Here is a 19,778-nt window from a genome sequence, read left to right as displayed (position 1 = left end):
TTAAGACATCTGCTTACCTGACTGTGACCCTCCATGGTGTGTATTTACAGTAAGGGCAGGGAATGTCTTACCATTGCTTTTCCAGAAACAAGCATAGTTCTGGCACATTGTAGAGTTTCAACAGTTTTTTTGTTTTTGTGGGGTTTTTTTAGAATGCAACTGAACTAGAAACTGTTGGGGGGCTGTAAGAAAAATGCAACATAAAGCGCTATAGGAATACACAGGCAGATCTTTACTTTTGACTAAGAGCGTCAGGGAAGGCTTCCTGCCTAAACATCTCAGCCCCATGCTATGTAAAAGGACTTTAATAATGACTGTTAAGTCTTTACCCCGTGGGACAGAATGCCTCCAGTTCTGTTACTCATTTAAGGTGACATCTTGCCTGTAGTTTTGTCCAGATGATCCCCGTTGCCATTTTTACTTCTGCTTGTCCAGCGCTACCCTTTTTTCTATAGACCATCTTCTTCTTCTCACTGTCTCACAAAGAGCCCAGCCCCGTGCAAGGTTGGGGGGATTTCAGCTTGGACTAACCGCTGTGACTTTCCCGCAGAGGGCCTGCATCGACTTCGCCATCAGCGCCAAGCCTCTCACCCGCTACATGCCGCAGAACAGGCACACCTTCCAGTACCGCGTGTGGCACTTCGTGGTGTCTCCGTCCTTTGAGTACACCATCATGGCCATGATCGCCTTGAACACTGTCGTGCTGATGATGAAGGTGAGAGGCGGGAGGCGTGAGAGCCAGCTGAGCCTGGGCGACTGTCCCCTCCCAGGGCGATTGAGTGTGCACAGAGACACTGTGAAAATGCTCTAGCATACCAGTCTGTCGCCTCTTTTCCATCATGGAATCTCTTTGTGATCTTATTTTGTTCAACAGCCCAGCTTCTGAGAATTCAGGGGTCCCCTGCGCAAAATGCAGTGAAACCTATGGTAGCAGCCAAGAGCTTCCCAAAGATGGTGGTGGTCACCTTCAGACAAGGTGGAAAATGTCAATAGATAGAGATCATCCTAGTGTCTAAAGGAGCGTTGGCGCATTAAGAGAGGCTTGATCCTATTTAATACTAAATGACAAAGTAACTAACTCTAGAAAGCGTTTCTACCCTGCCCACCTTGGTCTCTAGCAAGACTGGCTGTTTTGCTATTAAGCCATCTAGGTGGGGCACAGGTGTGTTTTGCTTTGTTTTGCTGCATAGAATGTATAGTTTTCCTTTCCAGAACTTACGTCCATCTCTCTTCCTACACCACGCACCAACGCATCCCACAGGGCAGGGGTGAGAGGTGGCCAGCCTCAGTGGCATGTATTCCCTGTCTGACCCTAAAGCTTTGATCTCTTTCTCTCCTCTCTTTTCTCCCTGGCAGTATTACTCTGCTCCCTGCACCTATGAGCTGGCCCTAAAGTACCTGAATATCGCCTTCACCATGGTGTTTTCCCTGGAGTGTGTCCTAAAGGTCATCGCTTTTGGCTTCTTGGTATGTCACCAAATCTATCTTAGCACTAGGCTTGTCTTCCCTTCCTTTTGGGTGCGTTCCCAGCCTTTGTTGGAAGCAGGGTGGTTACTGCCGTTCCAGAAATGGCTCACACACCTGCCCACCCAAATGCGGGCTCATTTTGACTGCTCAGTAAACTGCCACGCAGACGAGACAGTGGCTGGGGGGGGTCAGGAGAAAGGCAAAGGAAGCCGTGTCCCTAGGTTCACACTCACCTAGCCATCAGCCCTGGTCCTGTCACATTCTACCAGCAGTCCAGGGGTGGCCATCACTGGGTCGTATTAAACTGTGATTTATGTGTAGATAAAGGATTGGACTAATAAATCTCGAGTGCTTATTTACTGGTAAAAGTTTTAAGAGTTTTATAACCCAAATGGCAAACTATCTGTCCCTCTTAGCCTCAAATATAGCAAATATAGATTTTTTACTTACTAATCCTTCTGCCATTAGCAACACGAAGAGTAATTTCTGCCAATGAAAATAAATGCTTATTATACTTACAAAGGCCAATTACCTTTAACCTTTAGAAAGAGAGAGAGAGAGAGAGCGTGCGCGTGTGTGTGTGTGTGTGTGTGTGTGTGTGTGGTATGGGAGGGAAGGATTCTGAAATTAAGTTTAGGGAGGGTTGGGGGTGAATGTTTCTGGCATGAGTCCTCCTTTTTCTTCTCCTCAACTACTAATTATAATTGTTTTGCAAATTCTTGCATCTGCTCTCAAGGGTGTTGAGAAAACCTAGCCCTTTGCTTCAGTGTCCTATAAACAAAATAACGCCCTCCTGCATCCCCCAGCCCTTGCTTTAGTGTGTAGAGCGAGTCCAGTGGGATGCAGAGAAGCCCACTTGTCAGCTGTTTCACACCTATTTAGGGTGTGAGCTACCATTTCAAATCACATGTGTATGCGTGTGTGGCTTTTCCTGCAAGAAGCAAAACTTTGCTTGTTATCTGAGTAAGTATTTATCTGGTAGCAGCGTGAACAAGGACTCTGAGCTGGGTTTGATAATTGTGAGTGTTGATCGTGGGGGCTGCTTTTGGTCTCCTGATGGTTCTTTGAAAAACCATTAGTTTGATCGCTCTAGGTGGAGCGTTGAAGGGAACCCGTTTCAGGTAGCTGCATTGTTGCGTGCTTGACTCCCTTTTGAGTGTCTTGAGACTTGGGGAAATACAAAAGTAAAAAGAAACTGCCACCAACAAAGATGCCTTTATAATACAGTCTAGCCCTGAGCGGGGTGAACCGAGAAAGGAGAAGTCAGGGCCTCAACAGGGAAAGTTTTTCTATGCGTCTTGATGACTTGCATGTGGTATTGATATTGTCTGTGACTTAAGTCCTCAATTATGGGTCTAATTATGGTGAGTGCTGAATGCATACTTACAGGCTTAACTAGACTCGGCCCTGAAGTCTGCCTCCTTCCCACTCTCACCCCCATGTTTTCATTCAAGGTCTAGAGGCATTTTTGCACTGTAAAAGGCACCGCTAGCCCTGATAAGTCTGTACATTGATATAGCACTTTAGGTTTTCAGAATACCCCAATATATACTATTTTTTTAGATCTTTTCAATGACTCTGAAATAAGCACGGCAGAGATGATTATCATGATTGCCATTATTATTATTATTATTTTAAATAAGGAAATTGAAGTTCATAAAAATTGTACAGCTTTTTAAAGATTACACAATAGAAGGCAGTAGAATTGGAAAGCAGGATGGTAATGAAAAGGGAGGAGAGAGGGAAAGAAGTAACGTACATCGGCTTCCTATTAAGTACCAAATGCTTTATACATTCATTTTCTCTTCATAACAACTATATTAGATAGGTATTATTATTTTCTTGTTTTATGGATGAGCTGGAGCTCAGAAGGTTGAATACTTTGCCCAAGGTTAGTCAAAGGTAGAGCCAGGATTCAGATCTTGATCTGACTTCAAAGTTCATAATAATCTATTAGTCTACACTATGCTATTCTATACTATACTATGCTGTTCTGCACCATATACTACACTATGTGATTCTATACTACACTAGGCTGTTCTGTACCATATACTACACTATGTGATTCTATACTACACTAGGCTGTTCTGTACCATATACTACACTATGTGATTCTATACTACACTAGGCTGTTCTGTACCATATACTACACTATGTGATTCTATACTACACTAGGCTGTTCTGTACCATATACTACACTATGTGATTCTGTACTACACTAGGCTGTTCTGTACCATATACTACACTATGCTGTTCTATACCACATACTACACTATGCTGTGCTATGCTACACTATGCTGTCCTATGCTATATTGTGCTATTCTGTATTGTAAAGCATCCTCAGGTGGAATCCACACCTTTTGGTCCTCTGAGCCCTAGATCCATGCACCAAGAATTAGGAAGAACTAAAACCAAGAATTAGGAAGTTCATCCCAGGGTAGGCAATAGGAGAGCCCTGAGAATTGAGGAATTCAGACTCAAGTTGGCTCCACTGCTGACTAAGCATCGTCATGGAAAGTGAGTTTCCGAAGCTGTGTGCTTCAGTTTCTCTACATGCCCCGTAGGTACATGTGGCTTGGAATAGGGCTTCTGTGAGCCTCAGTTTTCTCACACATGAAATGAGGATAACAGTAGTTACCTATGGCTTTGGATGCTTTGTTGTGTCTGTCCAGTTAGGTGATGTTCGTAGGGGCCTAGTTCTGAGTGGGTGCTCAGGAAACGTAACTTCCGCACACTCCTCTTCTCTCTTGGCAGTCCTTCTTGTATGAACATGGGGTACTTATCACCTACCTGGAGGATCTGTGAGAGGAATAAATGAGGTCAAAGAATGCCAAGGGCCTGACCCAGTGTCTGGCATGTATAGTCGGGATTTAGTGGTGCTAGTCGTGAGGCTGGGATGGGGTACACTTCTGCAGTGCTGTGAGCGTCTCCTAGGGGGGGTGCTGCCTATGGGCAAGCCAGTGACTTTCAGAGATCCAAGTGTCTGAGGTTTTTGGTTGTTGGGTTTATTTGAAGGAACATAGACCAAGATCTGTGTTCACCTGACCCTAGGAAACGGAGTGTTACCTTGTTAAGTGGAGTATTATCCGGTTGGTGGGTGTTCCAAGTTCTTTGCGTCTCCTCCAACTCCTTTAGCCCACTCATTTTATTGCTGCGTCCTTGTATCTTAGTTACACCTTCTCAGAAGGTGTAACAGAGCAGGGAAAGATGAAGTCTATTCATCTTACTGCCAATCAGGAAGTGGTTTGAAAAGGCTGAATGGAGTTAGAAGGAAGATTTCTGGCACATCTGTGACCTTTAGTCACTTATGATCTATGTGATTTTTGTCGTTAGTTGAAAGTCAGACTCTATTTTTGTAGGGTCACTTGATGTAATATAGATAATTTAAAAGTTGTGTGATGGTGGTGATGGTTTCACAGGTATATACAGCTCCCCAAGTACGTCAAGATGTATACATTAAATATGGACAGGTTTTTATTTGTCAATCATACCTCAATAAAGTGGTTTGAAAATAAATACATAAATATTTTTTAAAAATTTAAAAAAAACCTCTTTCTTACGTATAAGCTTTTTTAGGGACAGTTTCAAAAATAAGGTCTTCAAATAGTGATAGAACTACTTGCCAAATGAGAAATTCCCAAACTAGTAAAGGAGAAATAGCATTTCTGGTTAGAAATAGGAAACTGAAGCCAGAGTTAGAGTGAACTTATGCATGAATTGACGAGTTTTAATTCCAAGTGACAAAATTATGCAATGAAAGATATCATTTCTCCTTTTTTTTCCTTCTTATTTTTTTTTCTTTTGTCCTTTTTCTGATGTTCCTATGACTGAATTCATTTGGCAGAACTATTTCCGAGACACCTGGAATATCTTTGACTTCATCACCGTGATTGGCAGTATCACAGAAATTATCCTGACAGACAGCAAGGTGAATGAATGGCTTATAAGTCCTTGTCTTTTAAGCTTGGCCCTGGAGTAGCATTAAAAAAAAATCCCCTGTCCGTTCAGTCCACTTTTAAGCCACCAAAGCAAATGTGTGCCCCTCTAAGTGTTAGGAGCCCACTCCCTCACTGCTCCACGTTGGCCAGAGAATGCACATGCGGGAGTGGCACTGGGTCTCGTGGAGGGCTTTATGCTATTTTCTAACGGGTTCCATGGAACAGAGGGTGTCAGAGAGGGCTTAATGTGCACAGTGTTCTGCTGGATTCTCAAAAAAGGCACATTACCTTTGCCCTCGGAGTTCTTAGACCTCAATTGTTTCCCTGCATTTGTTCACCCTAAAGACTTGTAGAGCTCGTTTTTAACTCTCCTTGAATAGCAGAAGAGGGATAGCTAGATCTGCTATTTTTAGCATCTACGTGCGAACTCAGACCACTTGATAGACTAGGGAGGCCGGTGTTGTCTAACGTGTGCAGGGTACGATTCTGGGGTGCGTCCCTTACTCTTCTAGCTGGGAACAGAGGGCAGGCCTGGAAAGGCTTAGGGACATGGGCCTCACTCACTGCAGTTGGGGTTAGCAAAGAGACTGTGTCCAATTTTATTATCTGAATGAGGGATAAATACGCAAATACTAGTGCTTAGATCTTTCTAAATGGCCATTATGTCACTAATTATATGTTTCCTTTTGGTCTACCAGCTGGTGAACACCAGTGGCTTCAATATGAGCTTCCTGAAGCTCTTCCGAGCTGCCCGCCTCATAAAGCTTCTGCGCCAGGGCTACACCATCCGGATTTTACTCTGGACCTTCGTGCAGTCCTTTAAGGTAAGAGGTGCAGGCAGGCCCTCCCCAAGGGTTGCCTATCAGACAGCACAGCTAGGCAGCACCAGCATCATGACACGCGTCCCTTCACCCCGAGAAGCTGCAGCTAGTGTTTGTTAAAGCATTCAGTAAATACAGCACTTTTCAGTTACAGCACAGCTTGGCTTGACAGCAGCCACCTTATGTCTGGGGGATAGAATCTTATTCTGGAAAAACACCTTGGCTTTGTAGCTGAGGCCACCCTCTCTGTTCGATGAGGCAGAGGGGACAAGTTTTATGAGGTGTGCTGCCTCCTTAGGGACTCCAAATTGTCCCGAGCAATCCTGTCTATGCAAAGAGCCAGTCACCTGTGGCGAGATGTCCTCTGCATTTGCAGGGACTTGTGGGTGATTTTATTTCACGTGACAGTTTTTCAAAGGACTCCTTGAGTGGTGTTCCATCATGAGGTGATTCATGCTCGGCCCCACCCATGTCTGCACTGGCGTGCATTTCCTGAGCCACTGAATGTATGGGTGCTTATGGTCACCTCTGTGTCCTGCAAACAAATACGAGTGTCTGGGCAAGTTAATATGGTGAGTTCCTTTTGAATAGTCTCATGAGGCAATACAGAGGTGTGTGTGTGTGTATAATAAATATAACTTAAAAATCAACACCTAAGACCCCAGTTTACTGGCAGAGACTTCCAGTAAAAGTTTTCCAAACGTATTTAACACATTAACTGCCATGTGAATTATATTTAACGCATGCTAGTTTTGAGCCCAGGGCCTCGTGAAGTATATGTAACTCACATGGCTCTACCTTGGGAGCCATGTGAACTATTTTTCAAGTTGCGTGTAACACACACAGAAAACAATGAAAAATAACAATTTTTTCATTAAATTAGAAAGGATTGTTTTCAAAGTTTTTATTCTATTTTTGTAATAAAACACTATGGCTCCAAGGAAAAACATTTTTTTTTCAAGTATGGCAATCAATGTGTTAAATATCTTTGGACTCTAGAAAATACCATAAATTAGTTGTTTTTAAGCTGTTGGGGGGGGCCTAAGTGTTATTCAAATGCCCATTATTTTCCTCTCCCATAAAAGAGAGTTTTTTAATAAACCTGATTAACAATAAATTTGATGAAATTAAAGTGATTCAAAGATGAAAAATCGTAAATTCACCCAATTGCCTTTATTTTCATTATTTTTATATTTTAATTAGAAATGAAACTAAAGAAGGCAAGCCAGTGAATTCATGGTTTCTCATCATTTGGAAGGGAATCCTCTCCGTATCATCATTACTCATTTATTTTTTTCATCGAGGGCCTGGGAGTTTGAAATGTGAGACCACCTACAGGGATGTCCTGGCTCCTAGGAGCAGCCTTGACATTTTTATCACATCCAGGGTAATTGTTTGGCATGGTCCCTCCCACAGAGGACTTACCTCAATGAGAACTATTTTTCCAAAGTGAGTCGACAGGGGAGAAAACTAAAACCTTAGCAAGAATTTTCTATCTCAGTCTCAGATGAATTTGGATTTAGAGTTGGAAAAACAAGATGCTTTCAAACCCATTTGTTTTTTTAGAGGCCTACCCAACAAACTTCAGTTGTTAGGGAGCCTCTTAAGAAATATGTGTCATCCTGTCATATTATCACAATCACCAAGTCTCTGTGAAACTATCTACTATTGGGAGCCAAGAAAAGGATGTCAAAATTTGATGGCCAAATGGTTGGCTTATTCCAGCAAATACTACAGAGGACAGGGAAGACAGGTGAATCCGCCTCCAGGTGACACCGTGTTATAGATAGATGTTGCCTTTTCAGAACAGTTCTGGGCCACAGTAGAGAAGCTGATTTCTGATAGTCGGATTAGCAAAGGCTGCCTCTGCGAATACAAAGCAGAGAGCCACACGACAGAAATAGCATCGCCGTGGGCTGTACCTACCCCACCCCGCCCAAAGCAGCTTCCAGTTCTCTACCTCTGACCCCTCCTCAGAAGTTCTTCCCTCTTTTCCATTATTTTGTGTTAAAATTTATAATGTGACAAGAAAGGAGAACAGAAAGAATCTTTGCTCTTCTCCCTGAAGTTGGGAGGAGGGAGAGATGAACTAAGGACTGGAGACTTTGCAGTGGAAAAGGTAGAATAAAGGCGGGTGGATAGAGGTAGCAGCGCCCCAGGTGCAAGAAACCCTGCCTCCCTCCTCTCACCTCTGCTCAGCGGGCGCCTTCACGTTGCCCCTTGAAACACAGCCATTTCCCTTCCCAGATCTTGGGAATCAGCACTTCCTGGGAAAGGGGATTCTCCCCCCAGCTTTCAGCTGCATTTTAATTTTATCCTCTATTCACGTTGCAAATAGCCTCACAGGGCTCTTCATTTCGTTAGCTCTGTTGATGAGCTCTGTCCTGCTCGTGAGGTCTGAAAGCCTTCAATTGCTCTCCTGGGATCCGTGATGTGCACACTCAAGACAGGGTGGAGACTCCCAGGAGCTCCGACTGCCAGGGAGCTTCCTGGACGATGAAGAAGTAGGATGTCCCTGTCGGCACTGACAGCACTCCAGAACTACAGCGGCCCACCCTGGCCCCAAATCCAAGCTGCCCTATGTCTGCAGCACCTCCCGCCCCCAGCCACCAAGGGCAGTTCCCGGCCTCACATTTTCTTGCCTTTTCCCCACCCCCACAATTGAAACATGATCGTCCCAAAGTGGCAGCGGGCACGCACAGTATGGAATTCTGTGCCACAGGGCTTCATGGCAGGGTTTTCTGGTGGCTAACATGCAACAGGCTTTTGCATGAAACATTAGGAAATGTCAGGAGGCTTAAACTGGAAAATGATGCTTCATTAGAAGAAAAGGGCCTTCTAGGGACTCACAACCAAGCGAGACCCCAGGCGTTCCACGTGGCGTTCCTGGTTCTTCGTAACAGGCTCCACATCGGGTGTGGGAGTGGGACGGGGTAATGTAGGGATTTGGAAGCCACAGCCGGGCGTGTGGTGTGTCATTTGCATCATGGTTGCCCAGGTTATTGATTTGCTGCATGCCAAGTGGGATGGATGAGTCGCAAGCCCAGGAAGTTGTCCCAGTTCTCCTTGGAGATACGGGCTGCTCTTCTGGGTGAGTGAATATTCGTGACAGAAGGCAAATTATAAGCCTCTCTTTGGCCAACTGTCTACATATCTGTCAGGATGTGAACATCTTGACCTCCAAACATAACAGCCCCAGGGAACAGGGCCTCTGTTTGCATTAGCCTCAGGGCAAGAGTTCCTGTGCTGCCAGCCACTGTGGGTTGCTGAGCCTGGAAGCTGCCTGCCTTTGATTAATGGTCTCCTCTCTGCTTTCCTTCCAGGCCCTCCCCTACGTCTGCCTTTTGATTGCCATGCTTTTCTTCATCTACGCCATCATTGGGATGCAGGTGAGCTGGTGCATCAGGGGCCTGGCGGGGGGCAGCTGTTGCCCAGACTGTCTTGGGCTTAGCAACCTGAGCACACAGGATTTGGGGATGCTTTGACCCCTGTCTTGCCTAAGGTGCTCCCCAAGGTCTTGTTGCAGTGTGAGGTCGGGAATTTTGCACGTGCAGTGGTTCCCTGTTCTGCTCGCCTAGGTACTCGGGGTGGTCTGGTGCAGGGGCTTCCTCCAAGGCTGTCGGATCACGGTGCTGCCTTGTAAGCAGCTGGGCTCCTGTGGGCACAACCACAGAGCTGACGCAAAGACGACACCATTGTTCTTAGCCAGGAGGACCCTCTGCAGATTAGGGAGGAGTGAGGCGCATCACGATCTGTTTCTCAGGATCTCTAGCGTTGGGACCTGGCCTAAAAGAGGGTCAGATGGTTGTTCCTTCTGTATGTGGTGACACTTGGCTGTATACGTCTTGACTGGTTAAGATTTATACCCTAAGGCTCACTACTGTGAACCGCTCATAGAGTTCCCGGCATCCTACCCATTCCTAGGGACCCAAGGGCCACATTCCAGCTAATTCCTCTCTTAAAGGGCCATGGAAGTTGCTGGCAAGTTCCCTTTCTCAGTGGAAAGTTTACCGTACCTTTTCCAGTTTCAGAACTTGGGAAGCAGATCAGGTTCTCAACCCAGATGCTCATGCGGGTAGCCAGAGGCCTGCTGGGCACAGGAGGCCGAAAGAGCTTTCAAAGATGACGCCGGTGGTGGGCGAACCCCTACTGCAAACAGCCAGCAGCACATGCCGGGCACCTGTCCGGTCGCACACACGGGCTTGCGGCTCGGCTCTGCAGCGCTAACTCTCCCATGGGGAGACGGCATGACCAGACCCCAGCAAAGAACTTCAGCATCGTGACAGTCTCCTGCAGCCAGGCAGTCTGGCTGCCTTTGGACTGCCACTGCCCTCCCCCGGCGTCTGCCACCTGGAGCCATTGCTCCGGTGTCCCAGGCTTGCTGTCTCTGCAGCCCTTTCAGAGCTCTTGGAAGCGTCTCTTGTTTTTGTTCCTCTCTCTTGCCTGCATGTCTCGGGTTCATTCTTCCTCTGACTTCACCACTGGAGAGTTTTGTTCTCCAAACATACGATAGAATGCCAAGCATCAAAATGCGTGAGAAGTAGCGAGTCTCCCTCACTTGAGGATATCTCGGTGGAGATTTAACGATGATGTTGGCCGTGGTGGACATAGAATTCGTGCTGAAGTTTCAGACGGGCCTGATGACTTCCTTTAAGTCCTGTCTAGCTCTCGAATATTTGATTCTAGAATTAAAGTATTCTTGAAGAGCCAAATGAAAGCTTGATTAAGTTCTTTTTTAAAAAAATGTATTTATCTGTTACTTATATATAACAGTTGTACCTATTTTGGGGGCACATGGGATATTTTGATACCTCTATACATGTGTAATGTGTAATGATCAAATCAGGGTAATTGGGACATGTGTCACCTCAAACATTTATTTTTTGTGTTGGGAACATTACGATTCTTCTCTCCTAGTTATGTTTAAGTTCGTTTTGCCCATGCTCGAAATAGTTCTTACCCATTTTCATCTTTAAGCATGATAAACTAGAATAACACCATCTCCGGTAGTGACCTGCTATTACTATAATACTATAGATATTCATAACGATAATAATGCTATTTACCTTTTCTTGAATTCCTTGGTGTGCCAGACGCTGTGCTAAATGGAGAGAGAGAATATGCACATGCAAGATATTTGACTCATGTCTTCAGGAGCGATGTGAAATGTTTATAGGAGAGTTTCATTGTCTCCATTGATGTGCATACATAGTAGAGTTAAGTAACTTGGAAAGTGCTCAAGTTCTCAGCAAGTGGAAGAGCTGAGATTTAAGCTCAGCTCTGTTTGTTCCGCAGCCCATGCTCTTAACTCTATACTGCCCCTCATCCCACCAGACAAGCAGACACAGGTATTTCTGTGACCCTTTATGGGAGATGGGAGCTGTTCAGTTATGAAATTGTGGTCTTTACAATAACTATAATGTCTAATATCTTATTCCCCTTAGACTTCTTCCAAAAAAACAAGAGCACTGTTTCCATTCCACAGAGACACGAATAGCATCTCCACCACGACTTACCTTGAGCTGGCCTTCCCCATCCTGGTCCATGACAGAGACCCAGCACCGTGCACACAGCAGACACCTTAGCTTGTTACTGTATCTAATACAGTCACAACACAACAGAGGGACCCATTCACATAGAAAGACAAAAGGGCAGGGGACAGCTTTTTTAAAAATATAGGTAGCAACGGGATATATCTATGAGAAGAACCAGTATTATTCTGAATTTTCAAAGGCTTCCTGGAAGAAGAGGCCTTTGCAGAAGAATCTGAAGCTGGGAGGAAGGAGTAACTTGGTGGGGATGGGAAAGAGCCCTGTGGCTACAGCTTGTTAGGAGGTGGGGTTTTCAGTCTCAGCTCTGGCACTGAGCAGCCGTGCCAACTTGGTCAAGTCACTGAGTCTCTCTGGGCCTTAACTCTCAGGAATACAGTACAGGTGTTGGTTGGAGACCTTCACAGGTCCCTTGTAGTTCTACAGTTCTGTGATTCCAAGTGAATAATAGATTCAAACTCTCATGCTGTTTTCTGATGCATCTTGGCATCCCTTCTTTCTCTTCTATATTCTTTTTTTTTTTTTTTTTCTTTTTCTGGAGACAGAGTCTCACTCTGTTGCCCAGGCTAGAGTGCAGTGGTGTCATCATAGGTCACTGCAATCTCAAACTCCTGAGCTCAACTGATTGTCCTGCCTCAGCCTCCCAAGTAGCTGGGACTACAGGCGCGTGCCACCATGCCTGGCTCATTTTTCTGTTTTTTGTAGAGATGGGGTCTCGCTTGTGCTCAGTCTGGTCTCAAACTCCTGGCCTCAAGTGATCCTCCCGCCTTGGCCTCCCAAAGTGCTAGGATTACAGGCGTGAGCCACCACGCCCAGCCATACCCTTTTGATGTAGGAGATTTGGGTTAGTGACGAGGACTAAGTGAAACATTGGGGGGAAAAAAAAGTGAAAAAGAAATTTTGAAGACCTTCACAACAAATATACATATTTGTCTTGAAAATCATCTTAGAAAAGATTCGAAATAGCTTTCATTTCTTTACCTATGACGCGTATACCTTGTGCCAAATCACCGTGTGCTCTCCAGTTAGTTCATGACTGGGTGGGGTGTTGGAGAAAATCATCATGAGGACAACTAATGATGGTTTCAGGAGTGCTAAGGGGAAAGAAGAAAAGAAACACTGTAAGTTGTATATATGTGACGAATCAGGGTTAAGTCATAGATTCTGACCCAAGAGGTTGAAAGGAAAGAAAAGAGGAGAGGTGACTAGGACAAGGATAAATGACAGTCTCCTCCTGGAGTCTCCAGAGCTAATTACGTTTGACTTCTTGGGTGGGATTTTTTTTTTAACACTACTGTTTTTCTCTCTGGGGGCCTCTACCTTCTTATCCTCCTCTCCCCATTCTTCCCGTGCTGCCTAGCTGGCCACCTCCATTCTCCCTGAGAGATAAGGAGTGTTTGGGTTTTGAAAAACAGCATTGAGAACAAACTCCCAAAGCAGGTGTCAGTGGGAGTTGCTTGAGCAAAATAGCTGGGGGCAGAGATTGTTCCTCAATTGCACATTATAAAACTGTTAGGGGAAAAAACGTGTTCCATTTAGCATACATTGGATAAACTCAAGCATGTTTAATGTAGGCTGAAAATTGTCTCAAATGGCTGGAAAAGTGACCCAGTAAGCCCTCAGTTGTACAAACATTGACTTGTGAGAATAGATCCTGGTGTCTGAAGCGTGTTTGGGGGAGGAGAGTACATATGTAAGAGCACCCTTCTCTTCTGGGGGGTTGGCCTTGGCTCCGGGTGGCACTGTCTGAGAAGTCATCATTATTCACGATCTGTGGATAAAGGTCTCTGAGTCTTCCCTCTTTTTCACAAGAATTGGCACAGTGACCACATTCTAGGCCCAGTGGCCAGGAGCAGATTAGTGCACCTCACTCTGTAGCCCAGAATCTGCTGAAATGCAAAAGTCATTTTCCTTTTTGCTTTTCCAAGTATCCAGTATCCTGGCTTTCTCCATCCTACTGTCCTGGACTTTGTTTTAGCTACTGCACAAATGGTCACTTTGAGATGGGATTTGGGTCTGTTGGATAATGTATCCAGCATGTGGATGTATATGTGTTCATTCTCATGGCCTCTAGGTTAATGAAATATAGACCTTCTGAGATTTGACTCTCTGAATAGAAACATATCTAAGGAAAATAGACACGCCCCTTTCTGACCTAAACTGCTAGGGAATTCCAGGGCAGCATATGCCCAAGCCATAAATAATGTCTTCTGCAAATTCGGATGTTCCCATCATGACCACCTGAGACAGGAAGAGAGGGATGACTCCTCCCCCGCACTGCTGCTGTGGGATAATGTCTCTGTCAGACCACTTGAGTACCATGGTGACAGGTGCCATGGAAATAAGGAGACCACATTAGATGTGGGAGGACCTATGTGCAAGAAGAATGACTTCAAAAGACCTTGCACTCTGTGTTATGCTCGGACCTTGCTAGCGTTGGTCCCCTCTGCTGCGTTGCACTGGGGCAGTGGAGAACAATGACTTCTGCATGTCGGGCCAAGAGCATGGTGTCCGCCAGCTCCCTGGGTTTGAGTTGGCCGCCTCAGGGACAGGCCGTCAGGAAGAGCTATGCATGTGGCTTTGCCAGCCCTGGTGTTCTGCACGTATCACACAGCTCGGTAATGCTTCTCATTGTCTGTTGTTTTTCTCCTCAAGGTATTTGGAAACATAAAATTAGATGAGGAGAGTCACATCAACCGGCACAACAACTTCCGGAGTTTCTTTGGGTCCCTAATGCTACTGTTCAGGTACCTGGGTGCATAACTGTTGCAGCTGCGGCTGTCCTGAGGGGCGGAGAGAATTGGTCTGCTTCTTGCCCCCCATCGCCCTTTGTCTCTTTATTCTGTTTCCTCTGCTCCTGTCAGAAGATACCGAGGGAGGGGGAGGGGGCGGTGCTTTTGCCAAACTGCCCCTGTGACATTAGAAAGTTTCATCTTGCCTGTGGTCATACCCCCCTGAACATGCCCGAGCTCATCTGATCTTGGAAGCTAGTCAGGACTGGGCCTGGTTAATACTTGGATGGGAGAAAACTTCTTCAGCATATCTTCCAGGGGTTTGGGAGTGGTAAGCGAGGACAGTTTTTTGCAGACCAGATTCCATTTAGGGCCTGAAACCTTGGATGGCCAGGTTTGCTTGGGGTCTTAGACAGTCCTACCACTGTCTCCTCTGCTAACAGCAGAGACCCCCAAGAGAGTCCCCACTGGCACTCGTCGCCTCTGGATGGGAAGCACTGAGGGGGCAGCTGGGCAAAGGGAGCCTGCTGGGTTAGGGTGAGAGAAAGGACGGGCGCGTTGGGGAAGGGGACCAGGGATGTCATAGGATGTGCAGACCTGCTCCTCCTAACCAAAATGTGTTTTGCCAGGAGTGCCACGGGGGAGGCCTGGCAGGAGATCATGCTGTCGTGCCTCGGGGAGAAAGGCTGTGAGCCCGACACCACCGCACCATCAGGGCAGAACGAGAACGAGCGCTGTGGCACGGATCTGGCCTACGTTTACTTCGTCTCCTTCATCTTCTTCTGCTCCTTCTTGGTGAGTGAGCCACACTGTGCTCTTACCTCGAGATGGGCCCCTCCCATCCCACCCCCAGCCCTTCTGATAAACAGAACAGAGACGTTTGCTTCAGTGTGTGCTCGTGTTTGCCTCCCTCCCCCACACCCTCCTCTCTCTCTCTCATACACACATACACACACACACACTCTGGCTCGTGTTAAGAACCAGGTCCTCCTCTAGAGAACTCTTGGAGAATAGGGTGCTTGTCAGCCTCCTGGGAGGGTGACTTTCAGTGATTGAGAAAGGTCTTTGCTGCTTCTAGGGAAAGACTGTCGTGAGAAGGAAGGTGAGTTGAGGCTAGCTCCGGGAATCTGCGGAGACCCAGAGTGAATCCTTTGTTTTTCCTACCTCGGGTCTTTTATACGTAGGGCCAAGAATATCTTGCCTCTCTTTTGGAGACTTTTAAACTGCTTGAGAAAAGGAACCTTGAAAATACAAGAGGATAGCATTAATAAGAGTAGAATATGATAACATAATAGATGTGGTTCTCTCTTGATTTGTGATGTCATCATATCTGATGACAGTTGACAGCTTGATAGATGTGAAGAGATGTGATTTCTCTGAGTGTTAGGGAATATGGAATAATATACGTGGAGCCCGTCTATTTGTATAGTGCCAAGAAGCCCTAGGTGCCTTCTTAAGTGTTCCTTTTGGAGAAAGCATGAATCAGCATACCCGCATCTAGAAATTTCTGCCCTGTGCATCAGATGAGCCGTGATAAACCATAAATGGATGAGGTGCCACCTGATTAATAAAAGGGTCAGTCTGGTGTTTCTGGGTGCTCTAACATGCATTCCTCAGCTCATTCCTAGTGCCACTGGCTGTACAAAAAACTCAAACTAAAACAGTGATGCTGCCGAAAAGCGGTCAGTTCCATGGCCATGCATCAAATTAATTATCTCATGTCCAGGCAATTGTATCTCTTTAAAGTGATCCCAAGGGGACTGCTACTTGCCACGTGCCAGCTCTCCAGTGTGGGGGGAGGGGTTGCAGAGAGGCCAAGTGTGGCCTGCAGGGAGTGAGCTAACTGTAGGCCTGGGGAGCCCACGTTGTGGTCTTGGCTTTGTTCCTGTGCTGGCCTTGGCCAAATCGCCTTCCCTTTTATGGCTTCTATAACACGGGAGGGGAAAATGACTTAATAATACCATTATATGCACAGTGAGCTGATACGTGTGTTGTAATATACTTCCTTCTCGTGTGTGAAAGGTTTTTCAGTGAAAAAAGAACACACACGTAATCCTATTCATAAACTTGGAAGTGTGATGTATAATGAAAATAACTGAACGGAAATTTAGAAGGATGATATTGGCTGGAGTTTTAAGTTTATTCGTTCACATCTTCCCCTTTTTATTGAGTGGCTACTAAAAGGCTGACTGTCAGCAAGGCCCAGTCCCCTGGTCACAGACGGGCGAGGGGTGAGACCAGCTCGCAGAGAGCCAGAGCTTCTTGATACGGTGGAATGGGGCGGCCGGAAGGACACGTAGACATCTCTGTTTTATCTTACGTGGTTTAACTGTTTAATAATGAATCTTTAAAAGAAACGAAAGATATAACTAGAAAATTAATTAGAGACTATGAAGGTACTTTTAGAAGTTTGAGACGGAGGGTGCTGCATAATTCACAGTGGCGTTATTTTTAATGAGGCTATATTCAGTGTGAGACGATCCGCTTTCAGATCTCAGCCCTATGTGACCCTGGGCAAGTCACACAGTTTCTCAACCCCATCCAGCCAGGCTATGGAGATGTATTAAAACGGATGCCCTACGTTGTGCCAGGCCTTGTGCCGGGAGCTAAGAATACAAATGCGAACCAGAAGCCTTCTGTCCTTGAAGGGCTGATGGTAATTAGACCTGCTTGGCAAGGAGCTGGGTGAGTGTGAAGACAAAGAGGAGGTGTGAATGTGCACATCACACTATTAAAGACGGTGTAAACATGTAGAGCAATAACAATGTACCCTGAAAGGAGTGTGAAGGACATGTGACCAGCAGTGTCTCTATATTGTAGAGGGACTCTAACCTTTCTCCAAACTTCCTCCTTGTCCCGCACACCCTGTGCACACAGCTGGCACCCCGCACCCAGCCACCTGACCCGGGAGTCCACAGCAGACTCCTGTTCTCTCACTCCCGCAGCCAGCTGGTCTCTAGCAGGCAGGGGAGACCTGTCACTTGCAAGGGACAAAAGGCCCAGCTAAATCCAGCCTGAACAAAACGGGATTTTGTAGGCTCATGTCAGGGAGGAGTCCTGCGGCAGGGCGGGCTTAAGCAAGGCGTGACGTGGCACTCAGATGACACCACAGGACCCGGTTTCTCTCTCAGTTTTAGATCTCTTCCTCTACCATCCTCCACCCACGTGAGCTCTTCTCTCAAACACCCCACCCTAGGGCTCCAGGACGGCTGTAGCAGCCACTCGAGACCTCACGTCCTCGCACATTCGAGAGCAACAGGGAAGAACAAGTCTTTTGCCCGGAAGGTTCAATACCATTTTATTGGCTTTGATAAATAGTAGATCACCAATCACTGTGGCCCAGGGCAATGGGACGGAATGACGAGTTGAGGCCTGGGTCACAGGGTCATACTCACTGGGCGCAGGCAGGAACCTGCAGCAGAAACCCAGTAAACGAGCACGGGGCGGCCAAGGAACCACAGAACAGCGCTGCCGACTGTGTCCCTGCGGTCCTGTCACCTCCACCTTCGTCAGCTCTCCCGTCTGTGCTGCCGTCCGGCCCCTGTGTGGTGCTGGGCACCGCAGCACCCTCCCCTGGTCTCCTGTTCACCCTCCACACCGCTACCGAGGGTCCTTTCTGAATGCAGATAGCCCCTGGTCTCCCTCCTCTTGAAACCTTCGGGGGTTCCTGTTGCCTATAGAATAGTCTAGACCAGAAGTTGGCAAACTACAGCCCATGGGGCAAAATGGAATCTACCACCCATTTTTGCATGGCCCATGCTAACAATGGTTTTCACATTCTTAAACAGTTGAGAAAAAACAAAAGATGAATATTTCACGACATGCGGAAATTATATGGGATTTAAATTTCAGTGTCCATAAACAAAGCCTTATTGGAACCCAGCCACGCTCATTTGTATACGTGCGGTCTGTGGCTGCTTTGGCACCGCAACAACGAGACTGAATAGTTGCAAAAGAGACTCCAAAGCCTCAAACATGGACTCTCTGACCAGTTTGTCAATCCTGGTCTAGACTCTTCAACAAGGGGCTTCAACGACCTGGTGCTTGGACCCAGCTGCTCTGCCCTCCTGATCCCTGAATGTGCCCCCACCCCTGCATACCTCGGTGCTCGCTCTTGTCTGCATCTGCCTGGTGAACAGCATCTGGTCTTTCAGGACTCAGCTCAAGCATCAAACCTCTTAAACCTTTTTTCTTTAGGCAGGAGAAATTGCCTTCATACTCCTTTCTGTCCCCACTGCAACCTGCTTATGTTTCTTTTGTGGTTCTTAAAATTTGTAACATTTGTATATTTCCAATATATTTCCAATACATCACAGTCTCTACTCAGTACTAAATCAGCCTTTAAAAGCATTCAACTAACCACATCCGGTGAAGCCCTTGCAGTACTTTAAGCCCTGTGCCAGGCACAGGAATATATCTTTGGACAAGAACTTTCTCATCTCATATCCCAGAACTTAAATCTGTTTGGAACATAGTAGGTGCACAGTTAAAGGTTGGCTGAACCAGATAAGTGGGAGAGCAGGGTCTTGGAAGGCACTCAGGAGCCATGAACAGCTTCAAGTCATCACACAGGAAGCCATGCCTTTGGCTCCAAAACATTTCGCTGGTTGTCTTTGAGGCTCCTTTTGTGGGACCAGAATGAGGGGGAAGGCTGGGGAGGGAATGGTGGCATCTGGCCTTGACCTCCTCTAGCCCTCAAGAATGTTGTAGCTGCAGCTGTTCCCTCTGCTGCCACAGTAACAATTAAATAAATTGAATAGATCATAAAAGTGACTGTGAAGTACTCTGCAGATATGAAGTGGCATAGAAAAGCGAGATGATAATGCTCACACAATGAAATGCAGGGGTATAAATGATGCAAAGATGTTGCATTCAGCAGGATCAGCGCTGCTGTAGCTAGAACTTCCGCCTGACAAACTTTTGAATTCGTTCCTTTGCCTTGAAGCTGCTGTTTTGCTTCCTGAGCTCTGCCTTGGGTTTCCCCTGACTGCCCTTCTCCCCTTGCCCTTCAGATGCTCAACCTGTTCGTGGCCGTCATCATGGACAACTTTGAGTACCTGACGCGGGACTCCTCCATCCTGGGCCCTCACCACCTGGACGAGTTTGTCCGCGTCTGGGCAGAGTACGACAGAGCGGCATGGTGCGTAGGCCTCTCGGCCACCCCAGCAGGGCCCAGGGCAGGGGCCTCTGCAGTTCTCAGGGAAGAGGTTGGAATTAATTGGAGCCACCCAAATGCCTGCCTGTCACCGAGGGAAAGGAGATTCCTCTTAG

General features: G+C 46.5%; 1 protein-coding gene across 3 annotated transcripts in view; it reads left to right on the top strand.

Moving 5' to 3' along the window:
* CACNA1E (calcium voltage-gated channel subunit alpha1 E) overlaps positions 1-19,778 on the top strand; it is a 310,878-nt gene that overhangs the window by 268,843 nt on the left and 22,257 nt on the right. For all 3 annotated transcript variants that reach the window (XM_069459672.1, XM_069459671.1, XM_069459670.1), the window contains 8 exons: positions 551-715; positions 1,357-1,467; positions 5,312-5,395; positions 6,104-6,229; positions 9,550-9,615; positions 14,431-14,522; positions 15,137-15,302; positions 19,520-19,647. In XM_069459672.1, the coding sequence (XP_069315773.1) occupies positions 551-715; positions 1,357-1,467; positions 5,312-5,395; positions 6,104-6,229; positions 9,550-9,615; positions 14,431-14,522; positions 15,137-15,302; positions 19,520-19,647 (938 nt within the window). The remainder of the gene's footprint in view (positions 1-550; positions 716-1,356; positions 1,468-5,311; positions 5,396-6,103; positions 6,230-9,549; positions 9,616-14,430; positions 14,523-15,136; positions 15,303-19,519; positions 19,648-19,778) is intronic.

This window comes from Eulemur rufifrons, chromosome 27 (genome assembly GCF_041146395.1).
Source record: "Eulemur rufifrons isolate Redbay chromosome 27, OSU_ERuf_1, whole genome shotgun sequence".
NCBI lineage: Eukaryota > Metazoa > Chordata > Mammalia > Primates > Lemuridae > Eulemur > Eulemur rufifrons.
The sequence above is the reverse complement of the archived record's forward strand: the minus strand, read 5'-3'. Positions and strand labels throughout refer to the sequence as shown.